Source organism: Pleurodeles waltl, chromosome 9 (assembly GCF_031143425.1).
Source record: "Pleurodeles waltl isolate 20211129_DDA chromosome 9, aPleWal1.hap1.20221129, whole genome shotgun sequence".
Taxonomy (NCBI): domain Eukaryota; kingdom Metazoa; phylum Chordata; class Amphibia; order Caudata; family Salamandridae; genus Pleurodeles; species Pleurodeles waltl.
Genome location: NC_090448.1, coordinates 312,746,983 through 312,769,001, shown reverse-complemented (window position 1 = coordinate 312,769,001; position 22,019 = coordinate 312,746,983). Strand labels below are relative to the sequence as shown.

At 45.0% G+C, this 22,019-nt stretch overlaps 1 protein-coding gene across 5 annotated transcripts in view; it reads left to right on the top strand.

Moving 5' to 3' along the window:
• SEMA3B (semaphorin 3B) overlaps positions 1 to 22,019 on the top strand; it is a 268,305-nt gene that overhangs the window by 228,637 nt on the left and 17,649 nt on the right. For all 5 annotated transcript variants that reach the window (XM_069206818.1, XM_069206819.1, XM_069206816.1 and 2 more), the window contains 6 exons: positions 7,171 to 7,288; positions 8,373 to 8,442; positions 13,817 to 13,961; positions 18,230 to 18,449; positions 19,640 to 19,731; positions 21,390 to 21,431. In XM_069206818.1, coding sequence (XP_069062919.1) covers positions 7,171 to 7,288; positions 8,373 to 8,442; positions 13,817 to 13,961; positions 18,230 to 18,449; positions 19,640 to 19,731; positions 21,390 to 21,431 — 687 coding nt within the window. The remainder of the gene's footprint in view (positions 1 to 7,170; positions 7,289 to 8,372; positions 8,443 to 13,816; positions 13,962 to 18,229; positions 18,450 to 19,639; positions 19,732 to 21,389; positions 21,432 to 22,019) is intronic.

Genomic DNA, 22,019 nt, shown 5'->3' with positions numbered 1-22,019 from the left:
TGTTTCTACACTGCACCCGGCCGCCCCCGCGCTGCTGAGGGTGAAATTTCTGTGTGGGCTTGTGTCCCCCCCGGTGCCCTACAAAACCCCCCTGGTCTGCCCTCCGAAGACGCGGGTGCTTACCTGCAAGCAGACCGGAACCGGGGCACCCCCTTCTCTCCATTCTAGCCTATGTGTTTTGGGCACCACTTTGAACTCTGCACCTGACCGGCCCTGAGCTGCTGGTGTGGTGACTTTGGGGTTGCGCTGAACCCCCAACGGTGGGCTACCTTGGACCAAGAACTGAACCCTGTAAGTGTCTTACTTACCTGGTAAAACTAACAAAAACTTACCTCCCCCAGGAACTGTGAAAATTGCACTAAGTGTCCACTTTTAAAACAGCTATTTGTCAATAACTTGAAAAGTATACATGCAATTTTTATGATTTAAAGTTCCTAAAGTACTTACCTGCAATACCTTTCGAATGAGATATTACATGTAGAATTTGAACCTGTGGTTCTTAAAATAAACTAAGAAAAGATATTTTTCTATACAAAAACCTATTGGCTGGATTTGTCTCTGAGTGTGTGTACCTCATTTATTGTCTATGTGTATGTACAACAAATGCTTAACACTACTCCTTGGATAAGCCTACTGCTCGACCACACTACCACAAGATAGAGCATTAGTATTATCTCTTTTTACCACTATTTTACCTCTAAGGGGAACCCTTGGACTCTGTGCATGCTATTCCTTACTTTGAAATAGCACATACAGAGCCAACTTCCTACATTGGTGGCAGCGGTGGGATACAAGACTTTGCATTTGCTGGACTACTCAGCCAATACCTGTTAACACGACAAATTCAAAAATTGTCATTAGAAATTGATTTTTGCAATTTGAAAAGTTTTCTAAATTCTTAAAAGACCTGCTAGGGCCTTGTGTTAGATCCTGTTTAGCATTTCTTTTAGAGTTTAAAAGTTTGTAAAAGTTTGAATTAGATTCTAGAACCAGTTGTAGATTCTTAAAAAGTATTCCAACTTTTAGAAGCAAAATGTCTAGCACAGATGTGACTGTGGTGGAACTCGACACCACACCTTACCTCCATCTTAAGATGAGGGAGCTAAGGTCACTCTGTAAAATAAAGAAAATAACAATGGGCCCCAAACCTACCAAAATACAGCTCCAGGAGCTTTTGGCAGAGTTTGAAAAGGCCAACCCCTCTGAGGATGGCAACTCAGAGGAAGAGGATAGTGACTTGGAGGAAAATTCCCCCCTACCAGTCCTATCTAGGGAGAACAGGGTCCCTCAAACCCTGACTCCAAAAATAATAGTCAGAGATGCTGGTTCCCTCACAGGAGAGACCAACACCTCTGAAATCACTGAGGATAACTCCAGTGAAGATGACCCCCTGTTAGCCAGGATGGTCAAAAGATTGGCTTTGGAAAAGCAGCTCCTAGCCATAGAAAGGGAAAGAAAAGAGATGGGCCTAGGTCCCATCGATGGTGGCAGCAACTTAAATAGGGTCAGAGATTCTCCTGACACCCTAAAAATCCCCAAAGGGATTGTAACAAAATATGAAGATGGTGATGACATCACCAAATGGTTCACAGCTTTTGAGAGGGCTTGTGTAACCAGAAAAGTAAACAGATCTCACTGGGGTGCTCTCCTTTGGGAAATGTTCACTGGAAAGTGTAGGGATAGACTCCTCACGCTCTCTGGAAAAGATGCAGAATCTTATGACCTCATGAAGGGTACCCTGATTGAGGGCTTTGGATTCTCCACTGAGGAGTATAGAATTAGATTCAGGGGGGCTCAAAAATCCTCGAGCCAGACCTGGGTTGATTTTGTAGACTACTCAGTAAAAACACTAGATGGTTGGTTAACTGGAAATGAAGTGTGTGACTATGTTGGGCTTTATAATTTGTTTATGAAAGAACACATTTTAAGTAACTGCTTCAATGAAAAGTTGCATCAGTATCTGGTAGACCTAGGTCCAATTTCTCCCCAAGAATTGGGAAAGAAGGCAGACCACTGGGTCAAGACTAGGGTAACCAAAACTTCCACTGGGGGTGACCAAAAGAAAGGGGTTACAAAAACTCCCCAAGAGAAAGTGGGTGACACTAGAAACAAAGAAAAAGAGTCCTCTGTAGGCCCCCAAAAACCAGAACAGGTGGGTGGGCCCCAAGACACAACCCAAAACAAAGGTGGGTACCAGGGTAAGAACTGGGATGCCACTAAGGCATGGTGCCACAACTGTAAACAGTCTGGGCACCACACCAAGGACACTTCTTGTCCCAAAAACAAACCCCAGAACAAAATTCCAGGGGTAACCAGTGTAGCCATGGGAGATGACTCCTCAGATGAGGAGGTCTTCATAGCCTTCAACTGGAAACAGGGCCCAACAGGTGAGTTGGAGATTCCAGAGGGAAGTAGACACTTCCACCACCTACTGGTGAATGGAATCCCAACCACTGCCCTGAGAGACACTTGTGCCAGTCACACTATTGTGCATGACAGGCTGGTGCTCTCAAACCAGTACATCCCAGGTGAGACTGCCAGGGTAAGAGTTAGCCTAGACAGGGTCACTAAGAGGCCTGTGGCTTTAGTGCCCATAGAAGTGGGTGGCACTCTTAGCTGGAGAAGGGTAGTAGTCAGTACAGACCTCCCCCTTGATTGTCTCCTTGGAAATGACTACCCAGAGGTTAGTCAGAGCCCAAGAGAGGAACTGGTCCAGTGCCAGTCCTCTCCCAAGGATTCTGGAAGTCCTGCCTCTGCAGTAAATGCAAGCAGGCCCCAGAAGAAGAAGAAAAGAAAACAGAGTAGGAAGGGTGGACAACCTTTAGCCAAGGTTACAGCAAGCCAAGGAGATTCTGCTCCAGTAGGGGAGAACTCCAAAAATGGCCCTGATAAAGTCCAACCTGACCCACAAGAAGTCCTGGCTAGTCAGGCAACTGTTAAACCTGAGTGTGTGGCTCCTCAGCTAACAGAAGAAAGAGTGGAAGAAGGGTGTTTACTACAAGATGTGGTAACCCCCCACTCTAATACAGCAGACAGGCAACCTGAACCCAAAGAGGCCTGTAACTTAGCCCCTTCCCTTTTAGGTGAAGAGCTAAAGGTGTGGTTCTGGGCACTGACAGCTGTCAGTGGCCTCTGCTGGGTGTTAGCCTTTATGGCTGCACTATCCTTAGCATGGTGGTCTGACCCCATGCCAAATAGCAAGTTAGGCCCCCTGACCCTATTGGTCATGGTGGGGTTACTCCAGCTCTGGGTAACCTCTCTGGGTAAGCTAGGGGTAACCCTGGCCAAGATAAGGTTAGCAGAGGTGGATACCTCTAAGACCAAAATAGAAAGAATGGGTGGAGACATTGAAGAGGCAGACAAGAGGCAATTCAGACTAGGTCCTATCACTGTGGAAGTAGGTCAGTTCCCCAAAGGGAATGACCTGAACAGAAGGATGTAAGGCAGAGTAGGCCCTGCAACTAACCAGCCTATTTCTCCTACTCTTCCTCGCCTGACAGACTAGGAAGACTCTCCCAGCTTGGGCTGAGTCTCCTGGCCTGTGGGCTGGGGGGGGCTTGTGTAAAGAAATGGCTCCCTGTTGCAGTTACCCCCCACTTTTTGCCTGATACTGATGCTGACTTGACTGAGAAGAGTGCTGGGACCCTGCTAACCAGGCCCCAGCACCAGTGTTCCTTCACCTAAAATGTACCATTGTATCCACAATTGGCACACCCTGGCATTCAGATAAGTCCCTTGTAACTGGTACTTCTAGTACCAAGGGCCCTGATGCCAAGGAAGGTCTCTAAGGGCTGCAGCATGTCTTATGCCACCCTAGAGACCCCTCACTCAGCACAGACACACTGCTTACAAGCCTGTGTGTGCTAGTGAGAACAAAATGAGTAAGTCGACATGGCACTCCCCTCAGGGTGCCATGCCAGCCTCTCACTGCCTATGCAGTATAGGTAAGACACCCCTCTAGCAGGCCTTACAGCCCTAAGGCAGGGTGCACTATACCATAGGTGAGGGTACCAGTGCATGAGCACTGTGCCCCTACAGTGTCTAAACAAAACCTTAGACATTGTAAGTGCAGGGTAGCCATAAGAGTATATGGTCTGGGAGTCTGTTTTACACGAACTCCACAGCACCATAATGGCTACACTGAAAACTGGGAAGTTTGGTATCAAACTTCTCAGCACAATAAATGCACACTGATGCCAGTGTACATTTTATTGCAAAACACACCCCAGAGGGCACCTTAGAGGTGCCCCCTGAAACTTAACCGACTGTCTGTGTAGGCTGACTAGTTCCAGCAGCCTGCCACACCAGAGACATGTTGCTGGCCCCATGGGGAGAGTGCCTTTGTCACTCTGAGGCCAGTAACAAAGCCTGCACTGGGTGGAGATGCTAACACCTCCCCCAGGCAGGAGCTGTGACACCTGGCGGTGAGCCTCAAAGGCTCACCCCTTTGTCACAGCCCAGCAGGGCACTCCAGCTTAGTGGAGTTGCCCGCCCCCTCCGGCCACGGCCCCCACTTTTGGCGGCAAGGCTGGAGGGAACAAAGAAAGCAACAAGGAGGAGTCACTGGCCAGTCAGGACAGCCCCTAAGGTGTCCTGAGCTGAGGTGACTCTAACTTTTAGAAATCCTCCATCTTGCAGATGGAGGATTCCCCCAATAGGGTTAGGATTGTGACCCCCTCCCCTTGGGAGGAGGCACAAAGAGGGTGTACCCACCCTCAGGGCTAGTAGCCATTGGCTACTAACCCCCCAGACCTAAACACGCCCTTAAATTTAGTATTTAAGGGCTACCCTGAACCCTAGAAAATTGGATTCCTGCAACTACAAGAAGAAGGACTGCCTAGCTGAAAACCCCTGCAGAGGAAGACCAGAAGACGACAACTGCCTTGGCTCCAGAAACTCACCGGCCTGTCTCCAGCCTTCCAAAGATCCTGCTCCAGCGACGCCTTCCAAAGGGACCAGCGACCTCGACATTCTCTGAGGACTGCCCCTGCTTCGAAAAGACAAGAAACTCCCGAGGACAGCGGACCTGCTCCAAGAAAGGCTGCAACTTCGTTTCCAGCAGCCTTGAAAGAACCCTGCAAGCTCCCCGCAAGAAGCGTGAGACTTGCAACACTGCACCCGGCGACCCCGACTCGGCTGGTGGAGATCCAACACCTCAGGAGGGACCCCAGGACTACTCTGATACTGTGAGTACCAAAACCTGTCCCCCCTGAGCCCCCACAGCGCCGCCTGCAGAGGGAATCCCGAGGCTTCCCCTGACCGCGACTCTTTGAATCCAAAGTCCCGACGCCTGGGAGAGACCCTGCACCCGCAGCCCCCAGGACCTGAAGGACCGGACTTTCACTGGAGAAGTGACCCCCAGGAGTCCCTCTCCCTTGCCCAAGTGGAGGTTTCCCCGAGGAATCCCCCCCTTGCCTGCCTGCAGCGCTGAAGAGATCCCGAGATCTCTCATAGACTAACATTGCGAACCCGACGCTTGTTTCTACACTGCACCCGGCCGCCCCCGCGCTGCTGAGGGTGAAATTTCTGTGTGGGCTTGTGTCCCCCCCGGTGCCCTACAAAACCCCCCTGGTCTGCCCTCCGAAGACGCGGGTGCTTACCTGCAAGCAGACCGGAACCGGGGCACCCCCTTCTCTCCATTCTAGCCTATGTGTTTTGGGCACCACTTTGAACTCTGCACCTGACCGGCCCTGAGCTGCTGGTGTGGTGACTTTGGGGTTGCGCTGAACCCCCAACGGTGGGCTACCTTGGACCAAGAACTGAACCCTGTAAGTGTCTTACTTACCTGGTAAAACTAACAAAAACTTACCTCCCCCAGGAACTGTGAAAATTGCACTGTGTCCACTTTTAAAACAGCTATTTGTCAATAACTTGAAAAGTATACATGCAATTTTTATGATTTAAAGTTCCTAAAGTACTTACCTGCAATACCTTTCGAATGAGATATTACATGTAGAATTTGAACCTGTGGTTCTTAAAATAAACTAAGAAAAGATATTTTTCTATACAAAAACCTATTGGCTGGATTTGTCTCTGAGTGTGTGTACCTCATTTATTGTCTATGTGTATGTACAACAAATGCTTAACACTACTCCTTGGATAAGCCTACTGCTCGACCACACTACCACAAGATAGAGCATTAGTATTATCTCTTTTTACCACTATTTTACCTCTAAGGGGAACCCTTGGACTCTGTGCATGCTATTCCTTACTTTGAAATAGCACATACAGAGCCAACTTCCTACAAGTGTCATGGCATTCGTCTAATGCTTCTGAACTGAATAAAGGAAATGACTACAGGTAGCCAGTTCTTAATATATTCTGTGAGCCCTCATGGGAGGTCAGGGCCATCGAAAGCGAGTGCCACCATTAGACTTCACAACTCCCGTCATCTGTCAAATCTTCAAAGGCATTCTTACAAGTGAGAGGAGTGGGCATGCACCGACTGGTGAATATTATGTATATTCTACAAGAGACATGCCACACTCCTGAAGTAGAGGCCATATCTAGTCCTTAGACATGTTTAGCTCAAAACAAAAGACAAAACTAAGATAGTTTGCTTCCTGATTTACCTGGTGCTCGCTTATCCCCTGCTCAGCCCAACACAAAAGGGGACCACTTGGATCTGAATCGTCCAAGCCATTTCAAGCATCTTGAGCAGGAGAAAGCTAGCACTAGGTAAATCTGGAAGCAAACTTCTTTAGTTTCGCCTTTTATTTAAGTTGCACTTATAACCACACAGTTACAGTGTCAGTGAGGTACAGACCCGTGTACTGCTCTAATGAGAGCAAAACTGAATGGCTCTAATTTTGTTGAAGGAATCTCCAGTTTGTGTTGAATGCAATGTATCCTTGCAGGGAACACCATTCATAGTGCACATGACTTCCATGCACTCCGCTTTTAAGCACAATCACATAACATATGCTCATGAATAAGTGAGAACCTACAGTTATGGAATTTACAGACCACCCGTCTCCGGTGAACCTATTTATGACATGTATTATCCATTCCCCATTCCTAAATGCTCTAAATCTACCTTTGCATCATGGTTGTGGATGGGTCAACATTGCCAATATAGTTGGGTCAAGTGTATTATGAATGATGTTGTTGTGTTTTTGGTGAGCTGTAGCCCACTGAAACTGATTGTTCTTTGAATCTGATCCTCTGCAGAATGATCTAGGGGGGCAGAGAAGCTTGGTCAACAAATGGACAACTTTTCTCAAGGCTCGGCTGGTGTGCTCTGTGCCTGGAAGTGACGGGGGTGGAGAGACCTTCTTTGATGAGCTACGTAAGTGGATAACTGGGGCATCAACGGCAGATATAGCAGATACAATGCATAGGCGGTTGATTGCTTTACAGTGTCTGTGTGTGCACAGAGGTCTCCCCATGGAAAGGATTTATAACAAAAGCAGATTTCCTGGTGTTTTTAATGCATCTTTGATTATTTTCTTTATTTCACTATCTTGGAATGTGTGCATCTGTAATACTTGTACGATATGCTGCTCAAACATTTATGTAGCACTCGGATAACCGCTGAAGACTGGCTCATGCTTTAGAAAACTCACAAAATAAATAACTGGATCCGTCTATAAATATCTAAGATTGAGTAATCAGTTGGCGCACAGTACTGCCAGAAGGCTGCACAGATTCCGAGAGCCCATGGACTTATAAAGAAAACACAGCACAATAAACTGCAGCTGGAAGAACCTTCAGTCCTGTAATGTTGGCTGGATACACATGTCAGAAGTCAACCATGTTGTCAGATTACAGTGTAACACTCAGTTCTACAGTGTTCAGTGCAAAACAGAATTGTAGAACTCTTTTTAAGTGTTGTGTTGGCCTGTGCTCCACTTTGAACGCGGTGCTCGATAAAAACAGTATTCGGTTTGGGGCAAAACTGTTCTGGTCTTTGCTCTTTGCGAACATTTGTTGCTTTGTATCCTCTGCAGAGCTGTATTATGCAGAGATCAGTACACAGAAGTGTTGTGTATGTCTCAAGTTAAAAGCTGTTGTCATCAGCTCATGCACAAACTTGCATTATTCATTGCTCAGTATAAGGCTGTTCTCCATTGCTCCGTAAAAAGCTATGTCACTCAGGTCTCAGTGCAAATCTGGTTTTCTCAATGCTTAGTTTAATGGTGTGTTAGCCAGTGCTAAGGTTAAAGCTATGTAACTATCTTGTTTAAAGCCCAGTTCAGATTTTTACTGTACACTCTTTAATATGAAGCAGGTTTGCTCAGGGGTCTGTAGAAAGTTGTGTTATTCATTGCTCAGTACAAAACTGGATTGCTCAGTGCCTAATATGAAATCTGTGTTGTGCTGCTCTCTGTATAAAACGGTGATCTCTCACTGGTTGATTTCTTTCTCTTCAGGTGACGTTTTTCTCCTGCAGACAAGAGACCGACGAAACCCTCTAGTCTATGCAGTTTTCTCAACATCCAGGTAAAATGTCATTGAATGGAAATCACATTTTTTCTACAGTACCCTTAGGAAAAGGCTTTCTACACGAGAACTGCCCAACCGCGACAGATGTGCATTTGGGAAAGTATGTGATTTCATTGTCAGTCAAGACACATAACTCCCATAGGGGTCTGTTCTCAAACTGCCCCTTGTCGTACGTCCACCCTTGTACTACGAAACTCAGAGACTTCCACCTTTGCGCCTCCTACCTTTTCTGTGTAGAGATCTCTGCCCGATCGCCTACGTTGTAATAGTAAAAGTGGGAGGGACAGGGAATTGGCTGGAGAAAGGGGATTATTTACTACCAAGAAGGAGGGGTTTACAGATGGCAAGTACCCACCCTTAAAACGACAGCCCATTACAAACTGCAGTAATGACGTTCCGAAGGTACTACAGCCAAAAAGCTAGTCAAAACAGCCATGAGTGTACTCCAGCCGCTACCTGGAGTAAGTCCAGGACCACACATAGCCACTCAGAGCTACTAGATAGAAAATAATGGGGGCAGGGAATTAAACCCCACAGGAAATTATGTTAAAATAAATTAACTTATTTTGATATTATGTTACCCAATGGCATAGTTATACTTAGGTTAGCTTTTCGATAGGAAATGTGTTTTTGTGCTGCTAATAACTTTGGCCCTGAAAAAGTGCTCTTTTTTGTGTAGTTTATGCATGGAAAGGTTTGAGGTGATCCGTCAGCCAGGGGCCAAGAAAAAGAAGGGGGGTCCCAAAACGCAAAGTCTCAATCCATTTGCCATATACTTCTTTAAAAAGCACTACCGCAAAAACTACAGAACAAAATTACACCAAATTTAGCAGGAACCTAAATATTGGTCTTTTTGTGCTTTTTGTGATTTGGTGTAAATCAGCTCAATAGTTTTTTTAGAAATTAAGGTTGAAAAATATTTGTATATCTGGATGGTTGGGAGCCCTAGTTCATATATAGATTGTTCCGATTGACACAGAGAGCTCTTTTACCCTTGGGCCAATTGGCTCCCGTAGGAGTCAGACTACTGCGGGAGTGAGCTCCCTGATTGGCCGCCAACAACATCAAAAAAATGTTCCTGCCAGCCATTACAGGACTCAGGGACTTATTCACCTGACCTGAACTTTAAAAAACATAATATAAGGGAGCAGGGTAGGAATACTCTTCCCCCCCTTGGCCTCATAGGAAGGACCAAGAGGGAACCCCTCCCAGAGCCAAAATTGAGAAAATAAATACCAATTTAAAAGTTTTGCTACAATCCCCCTGGACTCTTGCAGGATCAGAGAAAAACAAAAACAAAATGGGGACACATGCCCCATTGCTTAATTAAGAGGGGGTGCATGCCCAGGCTAAGGGAAGTTCCTACACTTGGGCTGCATTTCACAAGGGGCTGGGGGGGCGGAAGACCACCTGTGCTGAGCCATAATACACCCCGGGGAGCACACCCCTGCAGCCAAAATGTCCATAAAAGCTTAGAGGAGCTGTGTGGTCCCCCTACTGAGTCTTCTAAGGCCCTGGAGTCCCCATCTGCTGGGTCGGCTTTCTTTAATTAAAGGGGAGGGAGGCCGTGGGGACCTTCTCCCAAGCCATTATAGGCCCTGGGGAATCCACCCTAGGGCCTGGCTCACATACTGTGTCCCGGGGGTCCACTCCCAGACACATAGGGCATGATTATGAGCAGCGGATGGTTTAGCCCATCTGCTAAACTTCCAACGGGGAGATTGCCACCATAGTGGTTATCTCCCTTTGTACCCATTAAGAGTTTCGCAGGTCGGCCTAGCAGGAAACACTCTAAATCATTGTTTCCGGCTCATAATCGAGCCAGCGGCAATGCTGTAGAGTGCAGGGTGCAAGGTTGATGGCCTGGGGGCCCCTGCACTGCCCATGCCAAGTGCATGGGCCCCCCGGGGGACCCTGCACCTGTTCTCCACCAGCATTTTCACGGCAGTGTGTCCTGGTGGATTAGGACTGCCGCAACTGCCAGACCGCTGGGATCTCTGACGGTGCTGGCGATCAGACCGCGTCATGGCCACCGTGGTCATAATGTTGCGCTCAGACCGCCGCATTGGCGGTGGTCCGACCACCACTGTGAGTCTGGCGGTAAAGTGACCCCAGTGTAGTAATGACCGCCATAGTGTCCCTGCCCGCACCAGCGCGGGCCCAGAACAGGTGTTTGTTTCACCTGGCTGAAGTATTTTTGAACCTCCTGCCAAACTGAGCAACACAGTCTGCTCCCATCAGGAGCTTTAAAAATTCTCCTGCCAGCTGGAAGCAGACTTGAGATCTGTTCCCTGAAGCAAATCAACAGATTGTTCCCACCCACTGATAAGGCCTTTCAAACAAAAGATGAGATTTCTGTGGGCTAATAAGGCTTGGCGGGCCCCCACCCTCCTCTCGTTTTATATTATATGTGGTCCTGGGGATGGGGTCCCCGCAGCCTAATAAGGCTCGAGGAAAGGGGCTTTATGCTCTCTGCTCTTAGATTTTTGCCTTGGTATAGGGGTCCCAGGGGCACCAGAAAGCTTGGGGAGGAGGGGCCGTGTTGCTCACTCCCATTATTTATTGTATTTGACCACAGGGGATAAGGTCCCCGGAGCCAATCAAGGGTTGAGTAGGGCTCTGCATGCCCCCCTCTCCATGGCCCCAGACGATGGAGTCTGCAGGTCCTGAAGGCCAACCCTATGCTGCACACACCGAAAGCTGTGTACGGTTGGCAGCCTGTTGGGGGGGGTTGGCCACAGGATCTGGTGGCAGACCAAGCTATTTGACCAAACACCCGCTACCCACAGCCAAAGGCTGGGTGCAGCATGTGGTTGGCTTCCTGCAGGAAGTTGAATGCAAAAACAATAGGGTGTTGGATGGAATGCTTGAATGAATCTCAGACAATGTAATCGGGCCGCATCCCAATCCATCAATTTTTGCCCACCATGCCACCCCAGTTTGGACCCAGCTATACTTAAGTGGCTGAGATTCATTCAAGCATTCCATCCATCACCTTGTTTTTTAAACAATTTGTTGCCCTAAGTGTGCCAGGTATGCCCAGACGTGGGTCCCCGGCTCAATGTGCCAGTGGATTCAAGTTACCCTCGCTTATGAGGGGAGATAACCCCAAAACCAATCCTAGGATGCCTGTTTACGGTCCAGGGAGGACCTGACCTGGCAGTTCGGGCTGGACTATAGCCATGGGGAGCAGGGTCAAGACTGATTTGCATATGGCTAGGTACAAACTAGGGTGTAATGGTGGGCAAAAAAACAATGGTTTGGGATGCGGGCCGAGTGATTGCCAGTGGCTGAGATTAATTCAAGCATTATATCCATCCCCGTGTTGTTTTTGCATTTGTCGACCGGGTATGCCCAGACGTGGGTTCTGGGCTCAATATGCCACCAGATTCAAGCTACTCTGGCTGATGAGGGGGAGATACCCTGAACCCAGTCCCATGATGCTCGTTTCTGGTCCAGGGAGGACATGGCCGGGCAGTTCTGGCTGGAGTGTTCCCATGAAGAGTCAAGGCTGATTTGGATATGGCTTGTTGAAAACTGGGGTGGCATGGTGGGCAAAATAATGATGGATTGGGATGTGGCCCAGCGATTGCCTGTGGCTGAGACTCATTCAAGCATTCCATCCATGACCTTGTTGTTTTTGCAGGGATTTGGAAGTAGGGCTTGGCTGCAACACAGGCCCTGTGGCTAACCCCAAACCATGCACGACCAAAGGCTGTGAGTGGCATTGGCTGCCTCCGAGTGGTGGCCTGCGGGGAGTTGGATGCAGGCTCTGGCTGCAAGCTAGGCTCCATGGCTAACCCACTCTTCGCACAACAATAGGCTATGCACAGGGTGGGGTTGTTTGCCTTCACTGGGGTTGGCTATAGGGTCTGGCCGCAGGTCAGGCCCTGTGCCAACCCCCTGCTGTGCACAGCCAAATGGCACAGTGTGGGGTTGGCTGCTTGTGGGGGCTTTGCTGCAGGGCCTGGTGACTACCCCCGCCACATACAGCCTTTGCCTGTGCGCAGCAAAGGTTGGCTTTACATACGGTAATAAAATATTACTTGACTCTAGAAAAACCATAGAAATTCACTGAAAAAAACAAATGTTAAAGTAACATTATAGTTAGGTGTGATAAAACGATCTGTTTTTGTTTAAAGAAACCCTTAAAATAACAAATGTTAATGTAACATTATATTTTGGTCAATATGTCAGTGACAACATTTTCAACAAAATAAAAGCACAGAAATTCACCAGTTACAGTTAGCAGAGCTAGCTATAACTTGCACTCACGCCATGGACTGCTTATGACCTCACATGTTATATCACTCATGACATGTTCTATGACATAATTTATGACATCACTGATGTGCAACACAACAATAATCCTCACTCCTACTTCCACTCAGCCCAAGCGATGGTGGTGTATAGTACACGAGGAGCCTTTCGAAAATAAAATCCAAACAAAAGGTGTCAGCAGGCAGTAATACACATAATATTGGAATAAGTAAATCTGTAATTTATATGGCATCTATAGCCTTTGGCCTTCTTTACTCCCAAGACAAATGATAACATACTGTGATCTGCTCCACTACCAACACTTTGTATAGCATATTTAGCCTACTTTATTACCTAGATGTAGTGTAACATTCTTTGTCCTCCTATTGTACCCTTTATTGTGTTTCTATACTACCAAGACTTCTTATCCAACCCCGCAATGTGCTTTACTACACAAACATAAGCAGGACACACTCTTGTTTGTTATGGAAGGGATACCCTGTGTGCAAGTCCCCAACATGCACATATGTGTTTTTTCCCAATCAGTCCCCTTTACCTGCTGAACCCTGACACCACGACTCCCTCTGTCTTCTATCTGTCTCTCACTGGGCACCTTTATGTGCTCCCCCTCCTCTTCATGCATTCTTTCCCATTGTCCCTCCCTGCGAGCTCCCAGCGCATTTGTTAGTCTGAGCTCCTTTATGGACTAACAGCTCCACTACTTCTGCAGATGGCCTGTCAAAGCCTGTCATTTTCTTCATGCACACTTATCAGCTGTCATCTGTTTACAGCGAGAGCACCAGAACAGGGTACAGGGTACACGGACTAAAGCAGGCGCCCAGCAAAACAGGTACCCTGAAATGCTTTGCATATGTTTTGAGACGTACAGCTTGGTAGTCAGCAGGCACTAACCCCCTATAGAAGTTTGATATGCTCTGTTATATTGAGACAGACCACAGCATGATGTATAGGGAATCCCCATCAGTACGATTTAAAAAATTCACTTAGTGTTCAGACCTTCTGTAGGACGCCCTGCTCTCCTCTTGTGTTGTGGCCCTATTTTCCTTGCAATTCCTAAAATATGCGTTGGTGCTCTTTTAATCTCTTTCAGCTCAGTTTTTAAAGGCTCGGCTGTCTGCCTCTACACCATGAATGACATCAGAAGAGCCTTCCTGGGCCCATTTGCACACAAGGAGGGACCAAACTACCAATGGGTGTCCTATCAGGGACGAGTACCATATCCACGGCCAGGGATGGTAAGTGCTTGCCTCTCTCCAAGACAGTGCGCTCTCTGTAAAAATACTTTGTATGAAATAGATAAACTTTGCTAAAATTGCAGATTAGAAATACACATCCCTGAAACAGAATCAAACCCCTGGAATAAATGTCATCTAAAGTTCCTTGCAAGCCTTCCTCTACCATGCCTCTTAGTGTCACTTAATGAGCGTCAGGTAGACAATCATGATAAATCAGTTGGGGATCCAGGCATTTGCCAGGAGACAGCACTGCATAGCTCTCAGAGGCAGCATGCCATGGAGGCAAGTACCGCAGGGTGCAGAGGCCTTAAGGACACAAAGACCACTGCACCTCACTCCCCTATTAAAACCCTGGGACACTCCTGGAACATTTTGCTTATTAATGCCCACTCACCATATAAACAAGACCTGGATCTCTTTCAGCGTCCACATAATGGCAATATTGTATATTGTGTTTGACGTAGACATGGCTGAATTAGGATAGCAGCCTCTTAATTTTTATACTAGTCTCTTTCGATTATTCAATCGTTAGTAAACCCATTAGTAAACTCCACTCACAAGGAATTGGAAGAGGACTGGGGGTGATTTATAGAAATAGGCCTACGTTTAAAATGCGCCCTTGAACAGACTCTCTCATTTGAGGCTGTGGCAGTGACTTCTCCTCCCCCACCATGCCCCCCACTAAAACAAAATTTAACCTTGGCATGATCGAAAGACCTGCTAGTAATAATGACAGTTTTGACAATAAAATAGAGCATTTTCTGATCTCACTGTATCTCTTGAGCTCTTATCTAGCTGCTGTTGGATTTTAACACATTGGTTTAGGTTAATGACATTATAGTTTCCTAAACATAGGTTGATTACATTGTAGTTTCCTAAACATGGGGTGATTTATTGGCTGCATTAAATGTAATTTAAATAGTGTTCAATTTAAACACACATATGGAAATGTGATAGAAGTGATATGTGCTAATCTTACAGTGTTTGCAACCAATTACATTTAAGACTTATCTGGTCAAATAATATCCAACTTCCCTTGTCTGTTTCCACTTACAAAGATTTGAAAACATATTTCAGGGGTCAAGAGGCTCTCAATTGTTTTTAATAAAGATGATTTTACCACCAGGTTAGATGTATTTACCCTGCCATTGGTGTATCTGGCACACTCAACTGTTTTGGCTAAATTTAGTTCTGTAAAAGTAATACGTGGTTCATTCAAGAATTTGTATTATTAATGGTAACAAACATAACCTAGGACTGTGTTGACAGAGGGACTCTCCTCAAGCTATCCCCACGGCCTGTATATATGTAAAAAATAAATATCATTTGATATTTCCAAGGTGGAAAATAGTGTGTCTCACAGAAATATTGGGTAGCAAACTTTTCCAAATAATTTTTTCCAAATTTTCCAAGATTCGTCTGAATGGGAACAATGGCCCATTTGATAACCTCATAAATTTCTTGTTACTCCTTAGGCTCTTTGTTCTCTGTGATAAAACCTTGAAAATTGGTAAAAGGTTTTCTTCTTTTTACCCGATTGGCATGGCATCAGTTATACGCTACCAAGTTTCTGAGATGAATCCTCAGATTGAATCTATCTGGTTACTGATTTTTAATAGTTTTCTTTGTAGAATACCATATCCTTAATCAGGAGTATCCGATCATTAGGGTCAACTAAGGAGAAGTACCCAATAGATTGTGAAACACATGGTAGACAAGATATAATGCGCCACCACAGGCAACATTACACCCAATTTTTAAAAACCGTCAGTTTCCCTATTTTGTTAAAACGTTCACTACATTCCTGCGACTTGAGCAACCGCCAACCCATTTCTCACCTGCTGTATCCCACTGAAATTCTTGAGAAGATGTTCACTAGACAATTTCAGGATATATTTTGTTGAGGCCAATTAGCTTTGCGAGCCATCACAGGTAACCCTGGAATCTACTGTAACATCTCTGATGGGTGGTCTAATGAAACAATGAGAATACTGCACTGTCATCCTACTCAATCTCTGACACAGGTGATTATAAGATCTTGGTCTGTAAGCTGGTGGATTTACTGGGCCAATAGGCACAGTCCCCTGCAGTGTAACCTCATTTTTGAAATGTTGTTTTGCATCCTTCTGCCTCTCCTCCACATTGTCTTATAAGTGGCATTCTAAAGACCCATTTCTTAGTTTCTGTTTACATATTTCTATGTGCATCCACTGGCCAAACTAACCTCATTTATGATCTTCAATTTGTTGCTTATGTGGATGATATATACCTTTTGCAATTAACTGGTTAAGAAAGAGGTCTTTACATGTGGGGGCCTATTTCCAGCTCACGTAAGACCTATTTACAATTTGGGTATTTAACTTTACTCCAATTGAACTACATGTACCCATAGTTTAGGCTGCCTCTACATTTGACCTCTTTAGGTTGAGAGTGAAGAGAGTGCTTATTGTTCTTCCTGAAAAGTTCTGAAGCATGGCTACTGCTTTACTGATCTCAGCCAGTTAGGATTACTCAATAAGACTGAACCTGAGCTTTCCAAATAAATTAATCCTCCAGCTGCAGCGTTTCCTAAACACTGCTGTTCCCAGTCCTGTCACTCAGTGTTCCCAGTGCCAAGAATTCAAGTCCATTTCATTCACTATACATTTGCTGCACTAGTGATGATAATTATTATTCGACCCCATATATGTTTGGTGCACAAGGCAATTAATTGTATTGGGATATCTTACATTGCATTCTTTTCTAGAAGAACATACCCAGCAATGCCGGGAGCTTGGCAGCCATAGACTTTACACAGATTACAAATTAAAAAAGAAAAGCAATTGTTGTGTTTTTTCTGCTCTATTTTTCTGATCAGATTATTTTTTTCATATATTAAGTTTTCCATCTCACTATACTTATTCCATTCTGTGTAAAGTACCTCTTGGTGGTCAGGTGCTAGAGTAAATGATGTAACATAGCAAAGCCTAAAGTGACAGCCACTAGAATAGGTATCTGTCAGATTTACAGATCACGAAGGCTCAGACCCAAACTGCATTAATTCTCATGTTTACTAATACAATCTTGAAAGGTCACATCTCAGACACTACAGCTATTCCTTGGACTTAGAGAACGTGAATGCTTAGAAGGTGAAACAGCAGAGCTAGGCCACGGAGTTATTAATTGTGCAATGTCAAACTCCAAACAGCAGAGCAATCGCCCACATTCACTGCTTCCACAGGTGGAAATGCAGGCAGCAGAGCCGGTTTACACATTTTGCTAATTCAGATTCCAGGCTTTCAGTTGGACTCAATTACACAGCAAAATGTGATGGATGGAAATGCTTTCATCAATCTTACCTCTGGTTTTTGCTTTGAGAACCATTTAATTTGAATATTTTTTAGCTCCTGTGCCAATATAGACATTAACCAACAGTATGCAAATGTATCCTTACCCTGACCAAGCCTCTAGTTCTGTTCCATTTGAAGGGGAAAACAGCAACCTCATTGTAGAGGTGGACCTTGAGTTCCAGAGGTACATCCAGGTCAGGAACAAAATGTAGGCATAAACATGGTACTTGCGGTGTTTCACAGAAATAGAGAATTCCCACAGTCACTCTAAGTGGTATAGGTATATCCAGATATCCCGAGCTCACAGTGCAATAGGGGCTAAAGTAGCACCTGTCTAAAGAGCTTCAGACCTATTCCTCAGGTTTACAGATCTTACAGGATCAGTCTCTAGAGTGTCAAGCTATTCCTCAGGTTTAAATTTCTTGTGAACATTAACATCAAGGCATTAGTTCTATCATTCGGATTTACCAATCCTTCAGGGGTAGATGAAAAATAGAGCTATGCCTGAGGCTTACCAGTTTGCTTGCTCAGACCCCACTCAGCATTTCTACCTTCAAGCGTTATAAATTGTTCAGATATGAGAGCTACTCTTCAGATTTACAGATATTACAGGACCAAACAAGAAATACCCACGTGAGTTTTCAGCTTTAAAGCTGTAGCGAGCTCTAACCTTAGACAACATAATATTCTGTTCTAAGTAGCTGCTTTATTAACACATTTCTTAAGTAGGAAAGATCATTTCTTCATGATGTACCTTTTCTCTCAAATTATAGTCAATTTATTCTGCCTTTTGACCAATATACCTGACATTTGTGGCAATACTTTGATTACTGAAGGTTTGCATACAATTTCCTTTGATATTTGCATTAGTGTAGCTAATAAGTGTAATGTGTCCATTGCTGTGAATGTCAATGAAACATCTCTCTTTCTTATCCGTAGTGCCCCAGCAAAACCTTTGGCAGCTTTGAGTCCACTAAGAACTTTCCAGATGAGGTCATCCAGTTTGCTCGTAACCACCCACTCATGTACAACCCTGTTGTGTCCTCTAACCATCGCCCCATCTTCCTAAAAACCAATGTCAACTACACCTTCACGCAGATTGTAGTCGATAGAGTGACCGCCGCTGATGGGCAGTATGACGTCCTCTTTATAGGCACTGGTAAGAAGAATGAAGGTCACAGCGCTCTGAAGGACCTTCACTAATTTGCTAATATCATTCCTCACATTTCTGGTCTCACATTTATCTCATCTCTTATCCTGCCTTTATCTACGTCACTTGGCTCATCATTCCAAACATCCCTGGCCCACGCCCAATTTCACTAATACCATTATTCCACACATTGTTGGTGACATGACCTCACATTACTGGCAACAAATTTCCATATATCGCTAGGCCCATCATTTCCAGCGTTGTTTGTCTTATCATTTCCTGCACCTATGTTTTAACCCACATAACTGTCTCATCATTCTTCATCTTGTTGGACGCATTGCCCCCACATCACTCGTTCCACCATCCCACGCCAGGGGTCTAGCATTCCCCAAATATCTGTTTCACCATTTCTTCATACCTCTTCCTTCCCTGCATTATTGATGTTTGCCCTGTCCCTAACACTTGCCCCATCGTTTCCTACATCTCAGTGCTATTATTCCCCACACATGCCTCATAGGTCCCTAAATCAATGGTCTCATTTTCCACAATACTGGTTTCACTATTCCTTGCTAGTATTTTTCTTACCAAGCATGCTAGTCTCATCATTCTACACATTTCTGATGTCATTGTTCTCCCACACTTTTCTTTGCTATCATGTCTCATGCTACAGGTCCTGTTGTGACTTCATACATTATATAAGTGTGTCTCCATACCAGCATCAATAACATCATATACTTCACAGATATCTCACTCCATCCCTACACTGGTAACAAAACACTGTAGTAGTGGTCACGTCACTCCCAAATCACTTAATAACCAGGTCTTCATTGGTATCTTACTCCATCCCCACATCATCGATGATGTATTCTTCAGTGGTATCTCATTGCATCCAGATAACAGAAAAGTTGAGCACTTCAATGGTGTCTCACTCCATGCCCATGTTACTCATATCATGCCCTGAGTTGGCAACCTCACACACTTAGCCTCACTCATTATAACATCTCTAGCACCATCAACATATTAGAGCCTCATATGTTAGCACATTACATGAATAGTGCACCTCAGCAGAATCCCACACTTTACTACCAGACCAAGTGATTGCTGTGAAATTCTGATGACCTCCTAACCTAATTCTGACTTCGCCTCCAGAGTGCCCATAGCCACACTGACATGCCCGGCTCTGTTTTTCTCTAACACAGATATTGGGACAGTGCTCAAGGTGATCTCAGTGCCCAAAGAAAGCTGGCAGAATATGGAGGAGCTTCTTCTGGAGGAGCTGCAGGTCTTAAAGGTGAGTTATCCAATGCATGATTGTGGTGGATGATGCACCCTATCTCTAGCTAAATTCAGTTACTGATAAAACAATTCCTATTCAGTTCCTTCTGGCACCATGTGAATCCTGCTGCGATTTCTCCTTTCAATCTCTTCAGGTTTGGCGTCCGCCCTTTCCTGAATATTTGCAATCACAATCTCCTGTATGACTCATGTACTGATCGTACTTGAACTACTTATGCAGTACACCATTGTGCTACTGATATCAGGAAACTGATGTAAAAGCGAAGGCCATTTTGTGCAGCAGGTCGCAACAGGATTTCAAATTTGATTTTGGAAAACTCTGTGCGGTCTTGTTTTTTTGGAAGGGAACGATTCTGACATCCCCATTTAAAAAATGGGCTGGCAAACTATAGTCCTATTATTCTGACCGACCCTTTGATAAGTATTTCACTAGTATCTTTTTAAGCCATTTCTATAATTGAACAGGGCAGCATCAGATGTTATCTTCCATGAAAATGTGTTTTTGTAAGTCCTTCTCTCCTATGGATTAAGTGATAATTTACAAGTTTATAGCTTAAAAGTCCGGGGGGGGGCCCGCCACTATGGCAGAGGAGAGTCGCCCCACTGACGAAAAGCAAAAAAATAAAGGCATACTAAAAGTATGTTATTATCCCTTTTTTTCCCACCTTCCTAGGGTGGGACGGGCCAGCCTCCTCCACGCCAAGTGGAGGAGGAGTGGTATGTGATCTTCTAAGTGTCCATGTCAGTTTGTCCGGCTGTCTGATGCCAGCCAAACCTACATGCGCTTAGAAACTCTCCACCCGGCTGTGTGTTTACAGCGGGGTGGGGGCCAAGCGCAGTGCCCCACTCTCCCCCTCAGTGGCATTTCTGCCTGCTCAGGCCAATCACGGCACTTCCTTCATGCGGTGTAACAACATGAAAGAAGTGTTGTGATTGGTTGGGGAGACAAGACGAAGCGTCTTGAGTGGAGCACCGCATTGCAGAGGGGAGGTACGTTTTTTTTTTTTTTCTTTTTAAATTTAACTGCCCCTGCACCCCCCCAATGTGTGCTTCCCCTACCCCCACCCCTTCCTGGTAGCAGCTGCAACTGTAAAAGTCCTTTGATAAGTCCACAGTACAGCTTTATTACACCTTTGATTCATCTTTCTCTTTAATCGAAGTTGACATTTTAGCATTTTTGAGAAAATGTTTTAAATGAGATTCCCTTGAAAGTCTGTTAAAATGAATAAAAGCGTTGTATATGGAAATAAAAGTGTAAGTGTGAAAAATGCTTATAATCTAGAAAGGAACATCTAAACGTAGTTTGCTGTCAGGATTGGGGTTAACAAAGGTGTTTGCTTTGTTTCTGTTTATCTACGTATTGTGGACCTGTTCAATTTTCAACCTCAGCTGGGTGACAACCATTGTATAATCCACTGTCTCATAAGAGACACGTGGCCAACTTGAGTGACCCGGTTTTCTCAGGTGACTATACATATATATATATATATATATATATGGAGGAAATACCTTTCTTTAAAGACATGATCCTGAGCTTACACACCACCTCTTGCACCCTCTAATGACAGGCACTGCCTAAGTGTGCCTATTTTACTGAAAATATCTTCCTTTTGAAAATTAAATTTTTGACCTTGTCTTTCTCTGTTTCTTCAGGATTCATCTCCCATCACCAACTTACAGCTGTCTTCAAAACGAGTAAGTAGCTTTCTGATTGGTTAAGTGGAAAAAAGCTGCACGATGGTATAGTACTTAGAGGAAGGCTACACCTTCAACCTCCATCGTGCCACACGCTTTATGATGTGGACCAGCTCAGCCTGTTTCTGAGTTTGAACCATTGATGCTTGAACAAATGAATGAGACACATCTGAGTAAAGTGACTTGGCCGAGATCAAAGGAAGCCACTCTAAACCTAACATTAAAAATAGATGCATTAGTTTGGTTTTCTCTGTTTTGGTTTCCTTATACACAGAATAAGCTTTTTGGTGTTCTGCGTGATTCTTGTGGGTAGATAAAAATGTTGAGTTCCTGGGTCAATATAAAACCCACGTTGAAGGCTCAGGCTCTTTTAAGTAAGAAAATATGTAGTTTGGTGAAAGTCACGTTTTAGTTTCCACAAGATATTATTGTAAGTGGGCTTGTGGATGAAATCCTCTTGTGGAGAGTTGGTAAAGAGGTAACCTTGCGCATACTATTCTTGCTGCTTTTCATGCAATGCTGTCCCCCCCTTTTGTAGGCTTGTCATTTGACACTCGTGATGAGAAGAGGGAAGCCCCCACCCAAACA